General features: G+C 39.0%; 1 protein-coding gene and 1 long non-coding RNA gene across 4 annotated transcripts; one reads left to right on the top strand and one right to left on the bottom strand.

The window, feature by feature from the left end:
- The first annotated feature begins 6,049 nt into the window (after positions 1-6,049).
- kiaa0040 (KIAA0040 ortholog) lies at positions 6,050-16,200 on the top strand. Of its 2 annotated transcripts, XM_086173063.1 has the most exons (3): positions 6,057-6,181; positions 9,083-9,497; positions 13,258-16,200. In XM_086173063.1, exon 3 carries the CDS (start codon positions 13,852-13,854, stop codon positions 14,191-14,193), a length of 342 nt encoding a protein of 113 aa, XP_086029189.1. In that variant the 5' UTR covers positions 6,057-6,181; positions 9,083-9,497; positions 13,258-13,851; the 3' UTR covers positions 14,194-16,200. The 2 variants fall into 2 exon arrangements, with proteins under 2 accessions (XP_086029191.1, XP_086029189.1); XM_086173065.1 differs by lacking the exon at positions 9,083-9,497 and having other exon boundaries at positions 6,050-6,181.
- On the bottom strand, positions 13,927-18,834 carry LOC147218828 (uncharacterized). Of its 2 annotated transcripts, none has more exons than XR_015108744.1 (3): positions 18,683-18,834; positions 15,363-15,445; positions 13,927-14,060 (listed from the first exon to the last, which is right to left on the bottom strand). It is a non-coding gene; the product is annotated as an uncharacterized LOC147218828 (long non-coding RNA). The 2 variants fall into 2 exon arrangements; XR_015108745.1 differs by having other exon boundaries at positions 15,363-15,441.
- Positions 18,835-20,774: the final 1,940 nt, after the last annotated feature.

Genomic DNA, 20,774 nt, shown 5'->3' with positions numbered 1-20,774 from the left:
GTAAAAACATGGGCAGCTGTCAAGGCCCATTAAAAATAGCCAAATAGCTACCAGCTATAGACTAGACCCATTTTTGCCTACCTGGAATTCATGCATTTTAACCTATATCTCCTCCAAACACAATGAAGCTGTTTTCTTCAAACCTTTAAGGTAATCCAACCCACACATGTACATTCTGATGCAATGGTGTTGTTTGCCCAGAATAAGATCTACAGAAACAGATGCTTTTGCTTAATGATACCCATTCTTCATAGACAGATCTTTCAAGCAAAGATGGTCTAAGCAAATTTGCTCATGATTGAACTGCATACTGAAAAGATACATTATAAAGCCATAGATTTGATTTGATCAGAAAAACAAAAGTACTCTAAATCTCTCACTTCAGCAGTTTTAAGATTCTTTATACAATTACTGCATGTTCTAATTATTCATTAGTTATCTACTGAAGTGTCTGGTCAGCAGAAACAACTTGGTAAATAATGGGCCTGTTGGAAATGTTGTGAATACATTAGACACAGATAGATGAGCAGCACAGGAACAATGGTGCAGCAAAGGTCAGAGAGATGAACTTTGTCTTTACCAGAACAAAATCAACCAAAAAGATATCTCACGGACTTTTAGGTTCTTGATGATTGAAAGATATAGTTGCCTTAAATAATTCATTAAACAACACTATGCAGAAATACTATTTTGCCAACAGATTTGGTGAGAGTACACTAACTTGTGCCAAAATGTAATGTGGCCTTCTCTGTCCCTCCATTTTCTATTTTCAATGCCACAACCGACTTTCAATACTGCAATCACACACCTAAAGTTTACTCAGCATGTTCACAACGAAAATCGCATCACAGGTGAAGAGAACAGGAAAATGTTATGAATGAATAGGGCCACAATTTGTTAATGGGCCATTCCAATGAAATGGTTAAAATTACAGTCTTATACCGTAGATTTTTATTAATGTTATGTTATGATCTAGTTCATCTCACAATATTAGCTCTGATACCACTTAATTAAATATATAATATTCTTATTATGTAACTTTCTATTAGGAAGCAGCTCTCCCAACCCCACATAACTGAATTTCACTGCATGAAAATATTATTTTGACATTCTTTTTATTTATGTTTTTATTTATTATTTCTAATGTGTTAGTTTATTGTCAAATTGAAGATGAAATACTCAACTTGATTTTGTTGTAAATTCAAGAAATGTGTGTCAAAAAAGCTCTCCCATGTTTTCATGTCTACTACCGAAGCAAAAAGAGTTTGGGTCCAAACATGGTCCAAACCAATATTCAAAGTCCCTACTCTCAGTCCCAGACTCTTGCCTTTCCTCTTCTCTCTCTGCTTCTGAATACCCCTTCATCCTCTTTCTTCGACCCACAGTAGCCCAATTTCCACTGGTACCCTGTAGGCTATAGCTCCCCCCCACCCGCACTATCAAGAAATAATGATTAAGAATTCATATATCTAAACCAAAACCACAAACGTGGTCTTTCTCTGTCAGTGAAACCAGGTGCACTTACTTGAATAAGAGAAAAACTGTGGTAAGTGGTCTTGAATCCAAAACACAGAGATAATTAAGAGTAAGAATAAGAATAAGAACAACTTTATTTTTCCCGAAGGAAATTGTTGTGCCAGAGTTAAAAGAAAAATATAATAATAATAAATAATAGTAGAAAATATTATAAACAGTAAAAAAAAAGGGGGAGAATAAGAAATACAAATAAACTATAAAGGGTCTAAATAATAAAGAATGGAAGTGTAAAAGAAAGAGGCCTCAGCAATTACAATGTAATTTATGCAGAGGGAACATTCAACCCAGGTGCACCAAATCCCTCAGATGAAATATCTGGAAAATCCAAATGAAATAAAATGACTCAATAATCTCTTCATAGAGAGCTGGCTGGGCTGTCACACCGAGAGGTACTGGTGATCTTATAAAATTTCTAATTTGTCCATGATATCTGCCATTTTTTCTCTCCAGGAAAACAATCTAAGTGTGATAATGCATCTGAATTTTTAGGTCCATAAGATAGGTCTTCTTCTATTACAGCTTTGATTATGAAATATTCCCCAGCACTATATTTCAAAAAGTAGTGACAGGGGATGAAAAAAAGAACGGCACCTGTGAATACGCATCGCAACTATCATAGCAAACAACTGGAAAAAGTGCAAATGTTGAGGGCCATTTGTTTTCTTTTATAAAATCTCCATTCCTTATTAATCTCAAGAAAAAGACATTTCAACAAACCTCTGTGCTAAGGTGGCAAAGATGGAAGCCTCCATTGCCATGGCAATCCATCAATGTGGCATTCCTGGATTAAAAAACCTACATGAGTCTTGTGGGGGTATACATACATTATACAAGAATATTTTGGACAATTGTTGTCAGTACAATTACAAATTGTTAAACTCCACCGAAACCATCCAGCAAGCAAGGTACGGGACCTGTAACATATCACAAACTGAAATGTAACCCCTTTGCCTTTGCCCAGTCTTCTCAAAAACCAAATATTAAATTGATTTTTAAATTATACACTGACAGTTTGCAACCAGGAAACGTTCTAGTGCCTTGTTGACAAACCTATCAAATGTCCATATCAGGCTACTTTTTTGGCATTTCCCATAGATCTTCACCAAGCCTTTATGATCATAGTCAAAGTCAAAACCTGCTCTGCTTTATGAAAGGGTTTCCTTGAAAAGCTACGAACATTAGTTTACCCATCATGCATGTGCTGTATACTCAAAAAAACAGCTTTCTGTTACTGTTGATTTAACTCCAAATGGTCCTCTCCGCATCATGATGACTCAGGAAGAGAAGCTGGCTTTTGGCCAAGCCTCCTGAAATTTCTTTCAGTTCTTTGTTTGGTTATATGCACTCTTTGTAATCTAAGGTCTACAGAGTTTAAGATGATGATTAATTTCTTGCTAATGTAAACCATTAGTTGCATTACAAGCTGAAGCTGGAAGGGTTTGCGTCTCCCAGTGATCCTGGGAGCTATGTTGCCCTCGGAAGGGTCACCCAAGGCAAACAGGTCCCAGGTACCAGACAAAGTGTGGATCAGAAGACCTCCCATGAAGAAGAAAATCATTGGACCCAGTTTCCCCTTGCACGGATGGGGGTCACCGGGGCCCCCCTCAGAGCCAGGTCTGGGGATGGAGCTCGGCAGTGAGTTGCTGGTGGCTGTACCCATGGGGCTCGCCTGGGCACAGCCCGAATGAACGACATGGGTCCCTCTTCCCCTAGGCTCACCACCCACAGGAAGGGCCAGGGGGGCTGGTGCAGTGTGAGCCGGGCGGTAGCCGGTGTGGAGGACCTTGGCGGTCCGCTAATTGGCTGCAGAAGCTGGGTCTTGGAACATGGAATATCACCTCTCTGGCAGGGAAGGAGCCCGAGCTGGTGCGTGAGTCTGACAGACTAGACATAGTCGGACTCACCTCGACAGATAGCGTGGTGTCTGGAACCAGGCCTCTCGAGAGGGATTGGACTCTTATTCTGGAGTTGCCCCCAGTGAGAGGCACCAAGACTTCAACATTCACACGAGCAATGACAGTGCGACTTGGAAGGGCGTGATTGGGAGGAACGGCCCAGCTGATCTGAACCCGAACGGTGTTTTTCTTATTGGACTTCTGTGCTCGTCACAGATTGTCCATAACAAACACCATATTCGGACATAAAGGTGTCCATATGTACACTTGGCATCACACAGCTCCGGAGCCAGCTAACAGGTTCCGGCAGGCCAAGCGGCATGCAGCATCGGTGGTTGCCGAGGCAAAAACTCTGGCGTGGGAGAAGTTTGGGAAGACCATGGAGAACAACTTCCGGTGGGCATCGAGGAGATTCTGATCCACCATCCAGCGCTCAGGAGGGGGAAGCAGAGCTCCATCAACACTATGTACCGTGGGAACAGGTTGCTGCTGACCTCAACTCGAAACATTGTAGATCACTGGCAGGAATACCTCCGAGACCTCCTCAACTCTGTTGAAACGCCAGCAGGACTGGGGGGCTCTGGAGCGGACACACCTATTTCTGGAGCTGAATTTGCTGAAGCAGTCAAAAAGCTCTTCAGTAGCAGGTCCCTGGGGGTGGATGAGATCCGCCCTGGGTTCCTCAAGGCTCTGGATGCTGTAGGGCTGTCCTGGCTGACACGCCTCTGCCGCATTGCGTGGATGTCGGGGACAGTGCTGCTGTACTGGCAGAGCAGGGTGGGGATCCCCCTTTTGTGCTGGAGAAGAGGGTCTGCCGGGTCATTGAACTTCAGATTCAGGAGGAGCAGTGTGGTTTTCGTCCTGTCATGGAACAGTGGAGCAGCTCTACACCCTCAGCAGGGTCTCTGAGGGGGCATGGGAGTTTGTCCAGCCAGTCTACAACTGTTTATGGAACTGGAGAAGGCATTTGATCATGTCCTGCGAAAATCCTGTGGAGAGTGATCTGGGTGCATTGGAGAATAGTGATACAGAACACGACAGAGGCAAAGGTAGCAAAGGCCAAAAAAGGGTCTGCAATGACATGTATGCTGTATTGGAGAGTAAGAAGGGAGAGGCTGATTTACAGGGGAAGATTAAAAAGAAAGATTGTCAGTTATGTATCTATTGATTGCTAGTCTCCTGATAGTTTTTGCAGCTATATATGCACAAGTACCAGTGTTCCTGAAAATTACATCAAATCTATTTATGCTCCAAGGCTATCAATGTTCCCTCAAATTTTTCATATGTCTGGGCATACAAACAACCTCCCTGAGCACACTGAGGACTACCGTGAGCAGCATCAGATGTGCACACTGTGGCCACAAACAAGTATCACACCTGGGATCATAGCTTCCATTTAGTCCATATTTTTCCATCAGAAAACTCGCTCACTACTTTAGTGTTGCTGCATGTTCCGCAGAACAGACCTTTCTCACTCGAAAAAGAAAAAATCTCACCCAGTTTCACCGCTTGGTCTTCGATCTGCACATACTCAAACAACCATTCCAACTTAAAAGAGTCGCATTTCTTTTTTACTTTGGTTTGGTTTGGCTGCCCGCTCGATTCGCTGTGGTTAGCATGTTAGCATTAGCGTCACTTAACTCTGCCACACTGTTGTTATTGTTATTTAGCGTGTATGGGCAGAGCACGTGCACAAGTAACGTCAATGCTGTGATTGGCTGCGTAGCGCAATTGCATCATGCGATGCAATTGCTGTTGTATTTGTAATTCATTTGCAGTGCGCTCACAGTGCTGGATCGGTTTTCTTGCATGCTGAGTGTGCGAGCAGTGCGCAATTGCGCAGTTTAGAGGAAAAATTGGTCGCATGCTGCTCTTTCATCCCTACACTGCGGCTCTGAGTGGCTTATAAGTATTCAGTTGAAGTGTATTTTATTTCTGTTAGTTCCTTTTTTTAATTTTTGTTCTAAATTGGAAGATTGTTGTTATCTTGAAATATTAAAATAAAATTGTACTTATTATTTTTCGACGCTCAAAATAAAAATCACACTCGCAGAGCCCGTTATTCCTGCCAAAACGCCATCAATTTGTCAAGACTTTCCATCCTATGTGGGCAAAATATAGTTGTTTATACAAAGTGTAAAGGTAAGAAAAAGCAATGTACACAGTGGTACCTTTATTTTAGATGTCAGAAATTAATTGCGACTCCCAGTGTTTTCTTTTCCGTGGAAAATGGGTCCAAATGGCTCTTTGGGTGTTAAAGGTTGCCGACCTGTCATAGACATACGTGTACTGTCATGCACTGATCATTTTGGCTACTGCAGGATACCAGAATAAGATCTTGTGGCGGAACAAATTCAGTAACCTTTCTTCACTTTATGACATGCACACAGCTCTCAATATTCACTACAGATCAATGATGGGCTGAAGCTGATCAAAAGTGGCATTATGGGCCATCCCTTTCTTTCCATGTGCTCCACGAGTCTCTTTACATCTCACTGAATCCAAAAAGTTAACAGGCCCTGGCAGGCATCTGAATAAGGGGGCGGAACAACCTCGATCTCCCACTAGAACTCGCTCTGTGATTGCCTTGTAAACACCAGAACTTAATTAGGCAACTGGTCGGTGAACAGCTTGATCTTTATCAGGCATGTATTGATGCTCAGAGCTTGTTATGTTGGAGCCCTGGAAGGAATAGGGAGCTTGTTCAGGGAGGCATGAAGTTTTGACACTGCTGTTGTGCTGAATGTGAGGTAAGAATTGATGTGATTTTGAGCTTCAAAATCTGCTTTTTAAACTTTTTCATTATTGTTGCAGTTTCAGTATCAGGGCTGATAAATGAAAGCATGATGAGGACCCTTTTTTACGTGTGTGTAGCTGTGGGGCATGATTTGTGTAACTCTCTTACAAACACACACATACAATTCAGTTAGTAACATAATGAATGTGGAGAAAATTGCAGAAAATGCAGCTTACTTATTGAATATTGCTAGTCTTGTTACATGTCATTGTCATGTACAAAAAAACAGGTTGTAAAAAATGTAATTTTAACATATTTCATTCAGTATGTTTATGTATATGGATACAGAGAGAGAGAGAGAGAGAGAGAGAGAGAGAGAGAGCAATAGAGGAGACAGAGAGAAATAGAAAGAGAAAGAAAGAGAAGATATGTATGTGTATATGGAGAGAGGGAAAGAGAAAAAGAAGGAGAAAGAGAGGGGGGTTATTTCTTTATTGAGTAAAAACATGGTTTTGATGACATGCAAACATGTTTCCTCCTCTGCTGTAAGCACACAACTCAAATTTCACTTTAGAAACTTCTATTATAGTTCATGTGTTTCATCAACCAGATACACTGATTAATAATTATGACCAAGAAAAGTGAATAAACCTCAAGATGATAAACTGGGAACAGGTACAGTGCAGTAAAAATAAGATGCAGTGATGACATTAATCCGAGTAAAAGACTTATCATCATGCTAGTGTGAAAATTGATGAAAGTGGTTAATAGAATAATTTTTTTCCCCTTGGTACTTTTTTTTTTCATAGGTGATTTGTCCCGTTTAACTCAAATGGTGCCGTGTTGTGTACTTGACATAGAGACAGCAAATAGACAAAAAAAGGGAAGTGAATGCATTTCATGACCACATAAGGTCAAAACATGAGATCAGGACAAAACTTTGCTTCATAAGAAACACCAGTCAAAGTCTGTCTTTTAAAGATGATGACTTGAGAATTTGGTCTAGTTCTTAAGTTAACAGTTTCTGTTTATATTCAGTACTGAAACATGTTGCTTAATTTGAGTTCATGTTTCCCAGCAACTTCCTCTCTGCATGTTTTAGCCGAGCTGGTTCCAAACAAATGACTGAATCACAGTTAAGAATCATCTCTGGAGAGCTGGTTTTATTAGCAACCTATTCTAGGCACTTGTCAGATTCCACAACAGCTACCGTCACTTTTGATCATCATATTCAAATACTCACAGTGCACAATGCATTAAGTCATAATACACCACATTTGTGCCAGTAAGAGTGTGTCATTGACAGAAACAGGAGACTGAAATGATTCTTAATGTCCATTTGCTTTGTTTTATACTGCTGATAATGTAACATTCACTCATTTTACAATGATGACTGTATAATCAGTGATCCAGCAAGAGATTACTTTTTTTTTCCTGCAATTTGCTTAGCAAGAGACCCCAGCTCAATAGAGGATTACATTGTGTGAACTTGAGTTTTTCCCTTATAATCGAAGCATGTGGTCCCTATAGGCTAGATGACAGCTATGGCCATTGTAGTTAGGGGTCAATGTAATATAAACTGAGATCAAGGTTTCAATAACAAACACTCCAGATTCAAAGGTCACCGTAGTATGTGCCAAGCATGTCCTTCGAGGGCAAGACCTACAATAGGTTCCTTACAATATCAGAAGAAAAGAGAAAATGGCCTTCTGTCAAGAATAGGCAAACATTAAAATCTACTTTCATTGCCAAATATAGCCACCTTTCAAATAAAGATATATCTGATTAGGCCTTTTGCAGCACTAATGTCAATACTAAAGCCACCAAAAACTGAAAATTCCTCCGTAGTGGGATCATTTTCATATAAACTAGGTTAAAAGAGTATTTTAATCAACAAATGCAGTGCTGCACAAGATTCTTCAACAACCATGCTCAGCAAAACTAGACAGTGAGATGTCTGTTCGGAAGCTTTGATATTACTTCATTTTTTTATGGACAGATCATCTGAGCTGGTTGAGTGTATGTGTGAATGTGGTATATGTATGTGAGGGAGGGTGGGAGGGTGGATGCAGTATGCCTTGGATGGCTCAGCCACTCCGGCAGACATGGCATGGCTTGTCCCATCAGTTTTCGTTCAAGCATGTCTCACAGCTATGAAAACGTGGTGTTCAGCCAGGCAGGTAGCGAGGACGTGACTTTTCCGGTTTATTGAGTTCAAAGTTTTATGCACAGCAGCTTCACTGTCATTGTCTCTGAATCCTTTTTTTTTTTTTCAAATATTGACAATAGTTCACTTTTTTGCTAAAACAGTCATGAATGGTTAGGATTTAAAATATATTTTCAATGATATCTATCATTTTGCATGTGACCTGACTCCGAAGCCTGCACAAACTAGTTTCTGAGTTAATGCATTAGCTAGACTGTATGTCTCTGGGCACACACCATACACTAACTGAGGGCACACTGTATTCGAGTCAATGCACATTCACTAGTAATTTCCCTGTTTCAAGAGACTAGATTGAGTTCCATTTAATGTAACATATTTTCTCTTTTTTTCCTCACTTGAATGAAAATCCTCTTTTGCTTGACTGAGCTGAAAGGGGATCGACAACAGTGCCACAGGCATTGTGTGTGTTTAAAGTTTTTTTTTTTACCAATGCACACTGCACATGACCTTACTCTTGCTCATATTTGTATCTCACTGTCTCACCTTATGGCCCTTGACAGCATTCCCACTTTGCCGATTTCATTTCCACTTGTCATTGTAATTTTACAACTCGGACATTGAAAGATGGAAGTTTTTTTACAGAAGAAGCATCAAATTCTGTAAAGAAATGTTTTCATCTCTTTTTTTCTTTTTTTTTGTCATGACATTCATAATGTATTACAATAACTAAATTATGCCTTTTTGTAGAATTATCTGTGTCTGGCTGACATCACCAACTGGTTATGAGTAAGTACAGTAAAACAACCACAAACATCCACACAGGAAACGCAGAGGAGCAGACAGAGGGCCCATTCTTGCACAAAGTGGGCAGGGTGAGGTGACGTTATGACCGAAACACACACGCTAAGAGTGGGAGAGAAGAAAAAGAAGAAGAACGCAAAGGAGAGGACAGGAAACAAGAATTGAGAAGGAAATAGGAACAGAAAGTGACGACTTGTCATGGTGTCTGGGACCTAAACTAAGCAGAAGACAGATGCCAAAACAGGCACAACAGAAGTTTTGGCGGTTTACTGGATTAGACTTGACCTCCCTCCTTACACATGCTCGTGGGATACGGTTCTGCTTTGAAAGACGTTGAGCGCCAATAACTTCAAATACTCTGGTGAGCATTTATATAAACTGTTGATCTTCTTTCGCTGTGTGAGTCTGAGAAAACAAAGGGAGAATTGTTGCTAACACAGCCTGTTAAAATATACCGGCGGTTGACAAGATGTTTGACAGGCTGCAGAAATAAGATCAGTGTCTACCAGTGTTTTTGGCAAAGTGTCAGAGCCACTCGGTAACAGCAGGTTTTGAACAAAATTCTTTCAAATGTAATTTGGGGAAGATAAGAACAAGTTTACTGGCTACATGTGTTACATCAACCACAGAGAATGCATTTACACTGGTCTGTTCACTGAACCTTCACGGAAAACATTCTCCCCTGTGAGTTAGTTACTGGGTAAATAGCGTTTTAAAAAGCTTATTTCTAAGCTTACACTTATTTCTCTTTACTCTGTAAATACATTCTTAATGGCAACACCAAAACAAGTTTATTTTTGGTTTAAGAATGTTGATTATGACTACTTACTACAAGTCAATATTGAAATAAACATTTCACTTCTTTACAATTCAGATGTACATATTATTGTAGCGGTCTGAACAAATCTGTGTCTTATTCTGATTAAGTCAGTACATATTTTGCTATATTCATGGAAATGAATGTTGCTTTTGAGCACCTCTAAGAGGAATATAACTCATCTGCAGTTGGAATGCCATTCACTTAGATAGAACCTCTGCGGCTTCTACAAAACACATAATATTTAATACTATAAATAAATGTCGGGAGATAACATGAGACTAAATTTAGAATGAGTTACTTGACGAGTTAAGTTAAAGTGCTTATTTACAAGTAATGTATCAATATGGTCAGATGATGGGTTTGTACTCGCAGTGTGCTTGGGGCAAGTCATTAAACATTCCTTCCCTGCCTTCTGTCACAACTTTAAGTCTTTTAGGTCACACATGTTCCATTAAAAGCAGCAGGGCCAAGTGAGTGCAATCATAACATTTTTCTCAGCCCCTTCCTGGCTTTGTATGCCCCTGAAATGGCCTTTTCCTGTACAAATGGCTCCAGAAGAGCGCAGTGTCATGTGAAAGAACCTTCGGAGTCTTGAATGACAAATTATGCAGTCCAGGAGAATATTTAACCCTGGGACCTCAATGGAAAAACAAAGCATTGTTATTTTATATTATGAATATTTTCTAATGCAAAACAAAATAGCTTTTTTTCATTTTACAGTGATTTTCATTTGGAATATTTGCTGTGTACCATTACTATTTCCCACAGTCACCTTAGGGCAAACAGAGCAAACATCTCCGGTCACTTTCTCAGTGTTGCAGGTGAGAATTGTACAAGTAAATCAAGTAAATAAGTTGATATGGTTGTTTAGATTCTGACTATGCTAATCACAACTTACTTATCCTTTCTGTATCAAGGCTACTCGTTTCATATGAATGGGCTCATCACAATCCTCTTCCATTCCCTGTTTTTTTTTTTAAATCATCTGTAGACCTGCAGTTTAATGAATCAGGCATACTGACAATCCTCTCAATTTGAAGGTGTTGCTAACTAAAGTCAAACGATCAAACGTGCCTTAAAGTGAACTCCAGACTAATTGGCATACTGTAAATATGCCTTAATCATTATCTCATACTAGAATGTGTTGTTACAAAAAAAAGCACAAGGAATTGTTGTTTCCTTAAAAATCACAATATATAACACCTATTTTAACCTACTGCAGCAGCCATTGTTTTATGAGCACATTGCAAGCTGGGTTGATGACATATACAGGTTGCTTGCGTTAACTTTGGCTTTCCGATACTGTTTAAGAGGTAAATTGCTTGTGGACATGTACAACTTCCTCAGGATCCATGGCGGTGTTCTCGCTGTTTCTCTCCAGATGCATTTAATGCATTTAGCAGCTGCTGAAAGAGTTCACAGGTGCTGCTAGTTTTAAACGGACACTCAAGCCGAAGGCCGTGCCTACAGTTTTCTTTCACAAGCAAACAAAAGGTCCTCGGGAAAAAAGGGAAGCCTGCTCAAAGAAACACCACTGAATGTTCTCCTGCGAGGATGAACCGGCACGATCACGGAGGAAGATGACGATGAGTCACCCAGTCGATCAGCACAGCAGTCCAAACTCGACAGTAAACAGCGGATGACCAAAAGTTGAGCTCTCTACGACAAATGCTCCCTCTGTGTTAGCATAGCTCACCAGTGACTTCTGCTGACTTTTGCCGACTCGTGCCTCTTCGCTCCTTTGTTCACCTTCATTTTGAACCTCATTTTGACTTCTGTCTTCAGCGTTTACATCCTCACTAACATCTCACTCAGGTTAAAATGGGAGAGGCTGCACAGATGACATGCTTTTTTCATTCAGTAAAATCAATGGGACCGAGCCCAGTTCAACCTCATTATGTCACTATCCAGACAGCATTGTGATGTAAACAACAAGGGCTTCCTACAAGTGACAATTTTGTGCCAACTAAGAGATGTTGAGATGTTAGCTAGTACATATATTTATCAAATACAAGAACAACTTGGTAACCGGGATCCCTTTTAAAAAGCTTAAAAAGCAGAAACGCGCTGAGTAGGTTGGAGGTGATCACCTGCTGAGAAACAACAGCTGATGTAATATGAGGTTAAAAGATGATCTTGTTGAAACCTGACATTTATGCACACGTATGTAAAAGACCTAAAAAGGCAGATCTTCAAGTAACATGGCTGATACATAAGAATTATAGAGGGTAGAAGTCTCTGGAGTGGATTTACTTTCGTTTTTTGTTCTTTCCTGCATGGGACTTTGCAAGAACAGTTCAGCTTCCGTTTGAGAAAATGAACAGGATGATAAGTGTCAAAACCAGAGTCTTATCTCTGACACAATGCACAGCAGCAGTCATGCAAAATCTATTTACGCTTCCACTGCAGATGCATCATCTCTCTCTCTCTCTCTCTCGCACGCACTCTCTATCTATCTCTCTCTCTCTCTTTCTGCCTAATAAGCCACCAAATTTTCAAAAATCCTTTCTCCCTCCTGTGTCTTGAATACACAATAGAGTAGCTCTGTAGATGTTAGCTATAGCAACCAAGGGCAAACTTCAGTCGAATACTGTTTGAAAACATTGAAAGTATACAGTTGTCTAGCATTGCTTAAATAGGGATGTTGCCTCAAGGCCTTAGCCTTAATAGAAGCTATTTCTTGAAGAAAATTAGAAAAACACTTTGATTTAAGACTAAGTTTGTTTATTTTTCTTTTCCACCTTTCCCGCCCATATACACCACCTTGTATTTCCTTTTTGTAGGATATTTTCTGAAGATTTCATTTCAAGGCTCAAGATAATCAATCACTTGGAAATGTATGAAAAGTAAGGCCAGCTGCCATCATCTCCAAAGGGGACCATTTAAAGGATGTATTCAGATGAATCTCATGCAGCACCCTCTCTCTCGCCTGCCCGATACCCTCTCTCTTTTTTGTTCGACATTCTGTCTAACCCTCAGTCTCAGTGGGACTCTTAGAAAGATTGGTTACCTCTATCACTCCCTCAGACACAATCTTCCCCTCTTTTTTTGTCTTTCTCTCCTTCGCGCCTGTCTCCCTCAGTGGGGCTCTTACAGAGATCTGCCCTGAATCCCAAATGACTCCTCTGCAGTATTAATGAGGGGGGAGCTGAAAATGTGTAGCTGACGCTGACAACACCAGGAGTAGAGATGCTTAAGACAGACCAAAAGATATAGAATAGAAGGTAATAAGGGAGTGAGACAAGCTGAAACCCAAATTTCTCTCTATACTTAATTCTTGTTTCTTTTTTTCCCTCCATAGACCTATCCAAACTGAACCACCTCCAGGAAAACGGAATAAGTAAAGCAGGAGAGAAAGGCTAGGACGATAAATTGAGGAAGGAGAAGCAACATCACAAGGGACTGGAGGATATTTTCTTTTTTTTTTTTTATTTTCTACATGAAGATCCTATTCATCAAAACAAATTATCTGTCTTGCTCTCGAATTTGGACACACATGTATTGGCCGTGTATCACTTTTAAAAGGGGGAAAAGACATACATGAAGGGGCCCTCAACGCTGCCAGTGTTTATACGTAATGTATAAACAATGTACCAAGATTCCAAACTCATCAATTGCTGCAACTAACCTCCGTAAGTTAAAGACAAGAGTTAGAGCAGCTGGCTGGATGGATGTTTTGTTGAACACTGAAGCCGAACTGAGACGGAAATTTCATATCTTACACTTTTAAACTCTCACCTAATTTACATAAAAAGTCATTTGAATCCCATTAATATTATATGTTCATTATTTTGTGCCCTTTTTTTTTCATATAAACTCAATAACGTGCAGGAGGATTAATTGAAATTTGTCACAGACTCAATTAAAAGGCGCCACAGTTTCATATCCAGAAGTCATGGATGGGGGAACTGACAGTATCAGGGATTTTTTTCAGCAGCTTTGGAGTTTGATAACAGAGAAACACAACCAGGGCATCTACAACACTGTCTGCCTCATCGTACTTGTGGCTCTTCCCCTGCTGGTCCTCCTCACTACTTTGGTGGTGTGCTGCCACTGCTGCTGCTGTCGCCATGCCAACAATCGCTGTTGCTGTTGCTGCTGCTGCTGCAGGGACACCATGGCAACCCCAAGGTCAGAAACAAAGAAAAAAAAAAACACTGTCAACAACGAAGACTTGTGGATTTCGGTCAAGACGGGACCAATGACACCTGACAGGGTGGCCCTGGCCATGGTGTAGTAGCCCAGTCTCTGATATGCGTCATCAAGGTCTAGTTGAGGAACTGATGCAGAAGCTTCTGTCATTTTGTACTCGAGTGAGTCCAAATGAAAGAGGAAGGACTTCATGCAAAATGATTGGTTTCAAGACACTGTTTACAGTTTTGATAAGGTTTAAACATTTTTGGTACATAGAAGAAGCAATATGCTTGATAAAACCTTAAAATGTCTGCAAATATATTGCATCTAAGTGTGTTTGTTTATTTGTGTGTGTGTGTGTGTGTCTATGTTTGCTATGTGGGTAAGTGAGAGAGCGAGAAAGGTAAAGAGGAGGGATGTAGTACGCTGTTACTTGAGCACCTGGTTCTTGGAGCTCCCTTGTGAAATTCAGTAAAATTAATTGTGTCTGTATTTTGGGGAGAGTGCCAATCTAAAGACCGTTCACAGTTCCGTAAGCTATAGTTCTGCTTACTTTTGACAACCAGCCGCAATTGTCTCCTTTTTTTAACAAGTAAAAATCATTTAACCTCTGCATCAAGTAACACAGCCTGCTGAAAGAATTTCCATTCATTATTTTTGAAATCTCCTGTTGTTTCCTCACACTGTACAGTTCGCATCCGATGTTCATACTGGAGGTTATTTTTGGGCTTGAGAGTGTTCATTATTCCTATCTGTTCCTTAATAAACAGACCCATGAGAAATATGTCCAAATGCACTCATATTTATAAGTTGCGTTTTTGTTTTGTTTTTAACCATTATGTTTAACAGTCAAGTATTTGTGTTCGAATTCATTTGTTCAGTTGAGAAACAATATCTGTGGTGATGTATTTGAGCTAAACTCTGCGTAATATCAGACCTTTGTGAATATCAACTGGTACTTTTTCAGTCAAATAATACAGAAACATTTTAGTTATATTTATTCATTGAATTAAATTGCTCGAATAATTAGGATCACTTTTGAGAGGCTCATGCTGGATCCAAAATTAAAGTAATGTTTAGAATATTGAAAGATTGCCGCACTCCACAAATTTCACTTTCACTGTACCCAAAAATATCAGCGGCAGTACAGTTCATGAATCCCGTGTAATGTTTAGCTTGACAAGATTCCTGTTCATTTTTATTTCATTAATGAATAAAAATACATGATTAAACAAGACTAGGAATTATTTGAAATAATAATTTCTACATTACCTTACTGTGAACCTCAAACACAGTTTCCACTCGAGTCACATCAGTCAATTGCCTTGAGCAGCTTTAAAACAGCATCAAACTTCCTTTCCAATGAGAGACAAATACGTCCATTTAATACTGAGCATTTAACACATTTCTTAACACAAACTCTGGAATAATCAGATAATTTTTGGCTTCAAATGAATTTAGCTTCAGGGCTCAATTTCTCAAAGAATATGACATTGCAGAGCCCAATTAAGCAGAAAAGTCTCTGAAGAATCATCATCCTTGTGCCTTTGTGTACTCTGGCACTAAGTTGATTTTCTTGCTTCTGGGAAAACAGGCTCTACTCATTATAGCTCAGACAGAACGATTCCCATGGAGAAATTGGGGTTTGTCTCTTCTGCTTTATGTTACAAGTCAGAAACTGTATTTGGTGGCCTTAACTTTTCCAAGCTTGTCCTGCAAAATAAAACCTCCATTGCAAAGCGAGATCAGTACTCAATGGTCTACCTCCCAGAGTGAATGGTGTATTGTGGAAAGACATCATCATGCTCAGAGTTCTGGTATTGGTAGTCAGTTCATTATTGTATTGGTAGACTTTCTTGCAAAATCTATAAGTATGGTAATGACACCTTTACATCAAAAAGGTCCCTGATTCGATTGCAACAGGAGGCCCCTCTGTGTGGAGTTTGCATGTTCTCATTGTGTCTGTATGGGTTTCCTCCAGGTTTTCAGGGTTTCTCCCACAAAATATGCAAGAGACCCAACAGGAGACCCAAAATTACCTAAACATGTGATGGAAGTGATTGGATATAACGTACATCTCTATATGTGGTCCTGTGATTGATCCAGGGTGTACCCCGCCTCTTACCTACTGATAGCTTGGATAGGCTCCAGCCCTGCAACACTGACTGCAGGATAAGGAGTATAAATAATGATTGAATGAATCAATAGATGGATGAATGGATGAATGAATCATTGATAATACTACTTCTACTCCCACTAATACTAATAATAATAGTGATGATGATGGTTATGACAGTCGAAAGAAGGTGAAGATCAAATCAAGACCATATGACTTCTGTGAAAAGATGAATCACCAACTCTATCTAAGGTGCAATCAAAGAGTTGTAACTGGAGGTATCGGGACAAAAATGTTCAGAAACCAGTGTCATAATTTTTGAGCATTCATGAAAGAAAAAAGTGCTGTTTGACAAGTGATTTATTTTGGTCTGTTTTTCTTTAAAATGTTTTGTTGAGTAGTTTTATCACTGCAATTGCAAAAATTGCTCAGTTGAGCCATAAAATTAAAGTATTACTAAAATAATGAAGTATTCAGGATTAAATCTAGAATCTACATCAGTTTACCTGTGGCTGCAGAAGCCAACTTACCAATTATCAGTTTTCAAATTAATCAAATTGTGTTATTGTTTTTTACACATCATTTGGTACAACTGTATTTAATTGAGTTTCATATGGTAGAAAAACACACACATTTCTTTAAGTTTCCAATAAGCAGCCATTGTAAACTTAATAACTACTGTGTTTTAACATTTCGTGTTTTCATTACACATTAAGACACCAGTGTCCAGTGTGAAGTTGAAGGGGAGAGAAGGGAATATTTCATTCCCATATTTTTTCTTTGTACTTTTATTATTTTTGCTGTCATCAGAGAATTGCAGGTACATGGGTTTGTCGACATTCTTTTTCATGATCCACCGCTCAAAAAATAGAAAAGCAATTGTTTTATTTAATCATCTGCCTAACTATGCATTGCATATATAGGGAATTTATTTTGATATTGGGGAATGCACTTTTAAAGGACGTATTTTATATATTAATTGAAATTTACACAAACTTTGCATATTGGCAAGAAGTCATATTTCTGTGCAACACACCATGCATTGCAAAAGACTTTTATTCAGCTAGGAAGCCAAGACATGTAAAACCGGGATGAAATGTGACTTACCTACTGCAAATGCTTGGAGAGACACAAAAATGTTAAAAACAGTAAATGTTAAATGCAATCAGCTATAGGCATATTGTAAAGCTTAAGAAATATTGTGGATAGAATTACCATTAGCTTTCTAGGAAAATAAGTCATCAGTGAATAGATAAATATGGTAGAGTAAATCAGAAGAATATATCAACGTGTGTTATGAGTTGGTCAACCCTTATGAGTTACTTTAAAAATTGCACCTTACTTTCAGTCACAATTGCAACCTTTTCAAAGGGAAATGTGTAAGTGGAAAGAAGTTACTGAGACAATCATGAACTCATTCGGGTTTGTGAGTCCAGCCAAAATGTACCTATGCATCTAAAAAATTAAGTTAGTTATGACTCTTTCCCTCAACATATGAATGCTACTTCCTTAGCATAGTACAAAAAGTATTTCCATTCATGAATTAACATTCAAAGGCATTACTCGGGGAAAGCCAATATATATTTGGGTATATTGAAACAGTAATCTGACAAAGCTTTTGCAAACACACCACAAAGGTTCTAAAAATTATAATTGGACCACAGCAGAAAAGTCAATTTCATGAAGCCTGCAAAACAAACCTGAAAAAGACTAGAATTCCATTTTTTCTGTTTGTGTCCAGCAGAGTAAAATAATGTATAATTCTAACCCAGTCTTATCATTGTAATGTATATGTTCTGTGTCAAACCTTTCAGTTTCATTTGTTCAGCAAAATCACAAGAGCTTATAGAATACTATAAACATGCATTAAAATGCATTCCTCACTTGCATATCTTTTCAGACCCTGATATTTTGCCTAACAATGTTCCCCATTCCTAATTTTGCTTTGAGACAGTTTAAATGGTATTTTGATGAATAGTATTCCACGGAAACTCCTCCATCTTCCCTTTCCTCTGGTCTATAAGCATACTTCACTCTTTCCAACTTGCAAACCCAACCCCTTTATACAAACACTCCCTTGTTAACACTAAGTTGTCTCACGGAAAAAATGCATCATACTGCACCTCGGGCATATGTATGGGAGTAAATGACATCAGCAGGCAAAGTTATATTTATGGACTGTGCTTTGCCTCTCTGTACGTCAGAGATAGACTCAGATATGTTTAACTAAACCTAGGCCATGGAGACTGTACCCACAACCAATGTTTCCTCTAATTTTTCATGTCTGGGCACACAGAAAACCTCCCTGAGGCCCACTGTGAGCAACATTAGATGTGCACGCTGTGGACACACACCAGTATCACACCTGGGATCATAGTCTCCATTTAGTCCATATTTTTCCATTAGAAAACTACTTTGGCTTCACTGCATGTTTTGCAGAGAAGACCTTTCTCACTCGAAAAAGATAAAATCTCACCCAGTTTCACCGCTTGTTCCTCTATTTGCACATACTCCGACAGTCATTCCAACTTAAAAGAACCGCTTTTTTTTTTTACTTTGGTTTGGCTCGTTTCGCCATGATAAGGGGTTAGCATGTTAGCATTAGCGTCACTTCACTCCGCCACACTGTTGTTATTGTTATTTAGCGTGTATGGGCAGAGCACGTGCGCAAGTACCGTCAATGCCGCGATTGGCTGCGTAGCGCGTTGCATCGTAACGTGTGATTGGCTGGACACCTGTCACTCAAAGAGCTACGCAGCAAAATGATACAGAAAAAAAATGTTGGATATATAATTCATTTGCAGGGCGCTCACTGCGCCAGATCAGTTTCTTTTTTGTGCACAACTTAGAGGGAACACCTTTTAGATATGGACCAGAACTTAAAAACCACCATTTAAAAAGGCCAATGGATGTAACAGGATGTGCAGTAACAATAGCAGAGATATCTTAAGAACAAGTGAAATGGACACCCTTGTGAGGGATAGACACAATCTTGCGTCACATATTTATGAAGAATATTTACATATGAGCCAGTCAGTCTGTATAAACATAGGACATCTTCCCTCAGCGGCAGGGAATGTTCAAATCTTTGTAGTTAACAGTTAACAGTTAAGACCATTTATATTTCATTGTATTTCTTATTCTTCCTCCCTCCTACTATTATCTATTACTGTTATGTTTTTACTTGAAACTCTGGCACAACAATTTCGTTCGGGATAAATAAAGTTGTTTTCATCTCATCTCATCATCTCAACAGATAGCCATACCAAGTTAAATGACTCATATCTTGTGACTGTATATGTCTGCAACTTGAGTTGTATAGGCTGGAAAAAAGTATTGTATTCATTCCTTGTAATTAACAATGATACCAGCATAAAACTCGAGGCTGTGGAACTTCATCTGTTGTATAGTAAAAGTCCATGACGAACAGACAATCTGATAGAAACGGTTTCATCATATTTTGGCCCTGAAAATCCTTGAAGCGTCCAGATATCTTGAACAGAAAGGATATTAAATGATTTTTTTTATTTATTTTTTTTTACATGGGGATTTCACTTCAATTTTCTCAACCATCAGCAACTTATTTTTTACTTCCACATTTTTTCTCAATCTGTAACCTGGAGTTTTTGCATTTTTAAACATCTGAAATGAGGTTGATCTGGGGTGAAGGGGGAGAATATTATGCAGCAGATGTATGATAATGAGTTGTAGTGGCTGTCGTTTCTGAAAGTTCTTAACTGATGGATTTCTTTCACTGTCCGTAAAGTTTTCGTGGTCAGGAAGGACTATATCATGTGTCTACACATAACTTCAGCAGTAATAAAGGCAAGTATTTCATTGGTTTCTTTGACCCAACTCACAACCATACGGAAAATATTTCGAACCCTATATATTACCCTATATGTATGGAAAAAAGGGGGAAAAACTCTTCCTAGACCTTTCGTCATTGCCACATGGCGTTCCAAACCTGATTAATATGGTGAAAACTTATCAGATACCTAACCTGAGGTCCAGACTTATCTCTTTCCTTGGGCCATCTGAAATTTGAAGGAGGGTTTTTGAAAATGTACTTTTAAAATAATATTTCAAATGGTCCAATGTGAACTGAAATGGATACTAATGCTGTTTCTAGAAAGTTTACATTAAACGACAACCTGCTTTTTCATGTACTGCACATCCCATTGTAGAGATGTGAAAATCTCACAATAACTGAGCAATGAGCCATAAGTACATGTATGTAAATTGTATCACAGTAGTAATTTATGCAAAGTGCTTTTATATAAACTTAGAAATGGCACTGAATAGAGAAAAATGGAGAAAAAGACAGGTGGTAACTTGAATAACGCATGGTGGAAATGATGTTGGGATATTAGCTTATTACCTGGAGTTAGTTTTAGTTGTGTAAGATGTCTGACAAGTCAATACAAGTCAGTTTTTGCATTTTATGACACTGTAAATAATCTAAAAGCCTGAAGTTTGGGGGGAAAAAAGTATTGGCTTATCTACTCCTTTACTTTGTCATTAATATTTTCTCAAAAATTATTTCTGTCAAAGAGTCAATCCTTTGA

This window comes from Fistularia commersonii, chromosome 25, assembly GCF_037954325.1.
Source record: "Fistularia commersonii isolate RoL2024-O1a breed Wild chromosome 25, RoL_Fcom_v1.0, whole genome shotgun sequence".
In the NCBI taxonomy this organism is placed as follows: domain Eukaryota; kingdom Metazoa; phylum Chordata; class Actinopteri; order Syngnathiformes; family Fistulariidae; genus Fistularia; species Fistularia commersonii.
The sequence above is the reverse complement of the archived record's forward strand: the minus strand, read 5'-3'. Positions and strand labels throughout refer to the sequence as shown.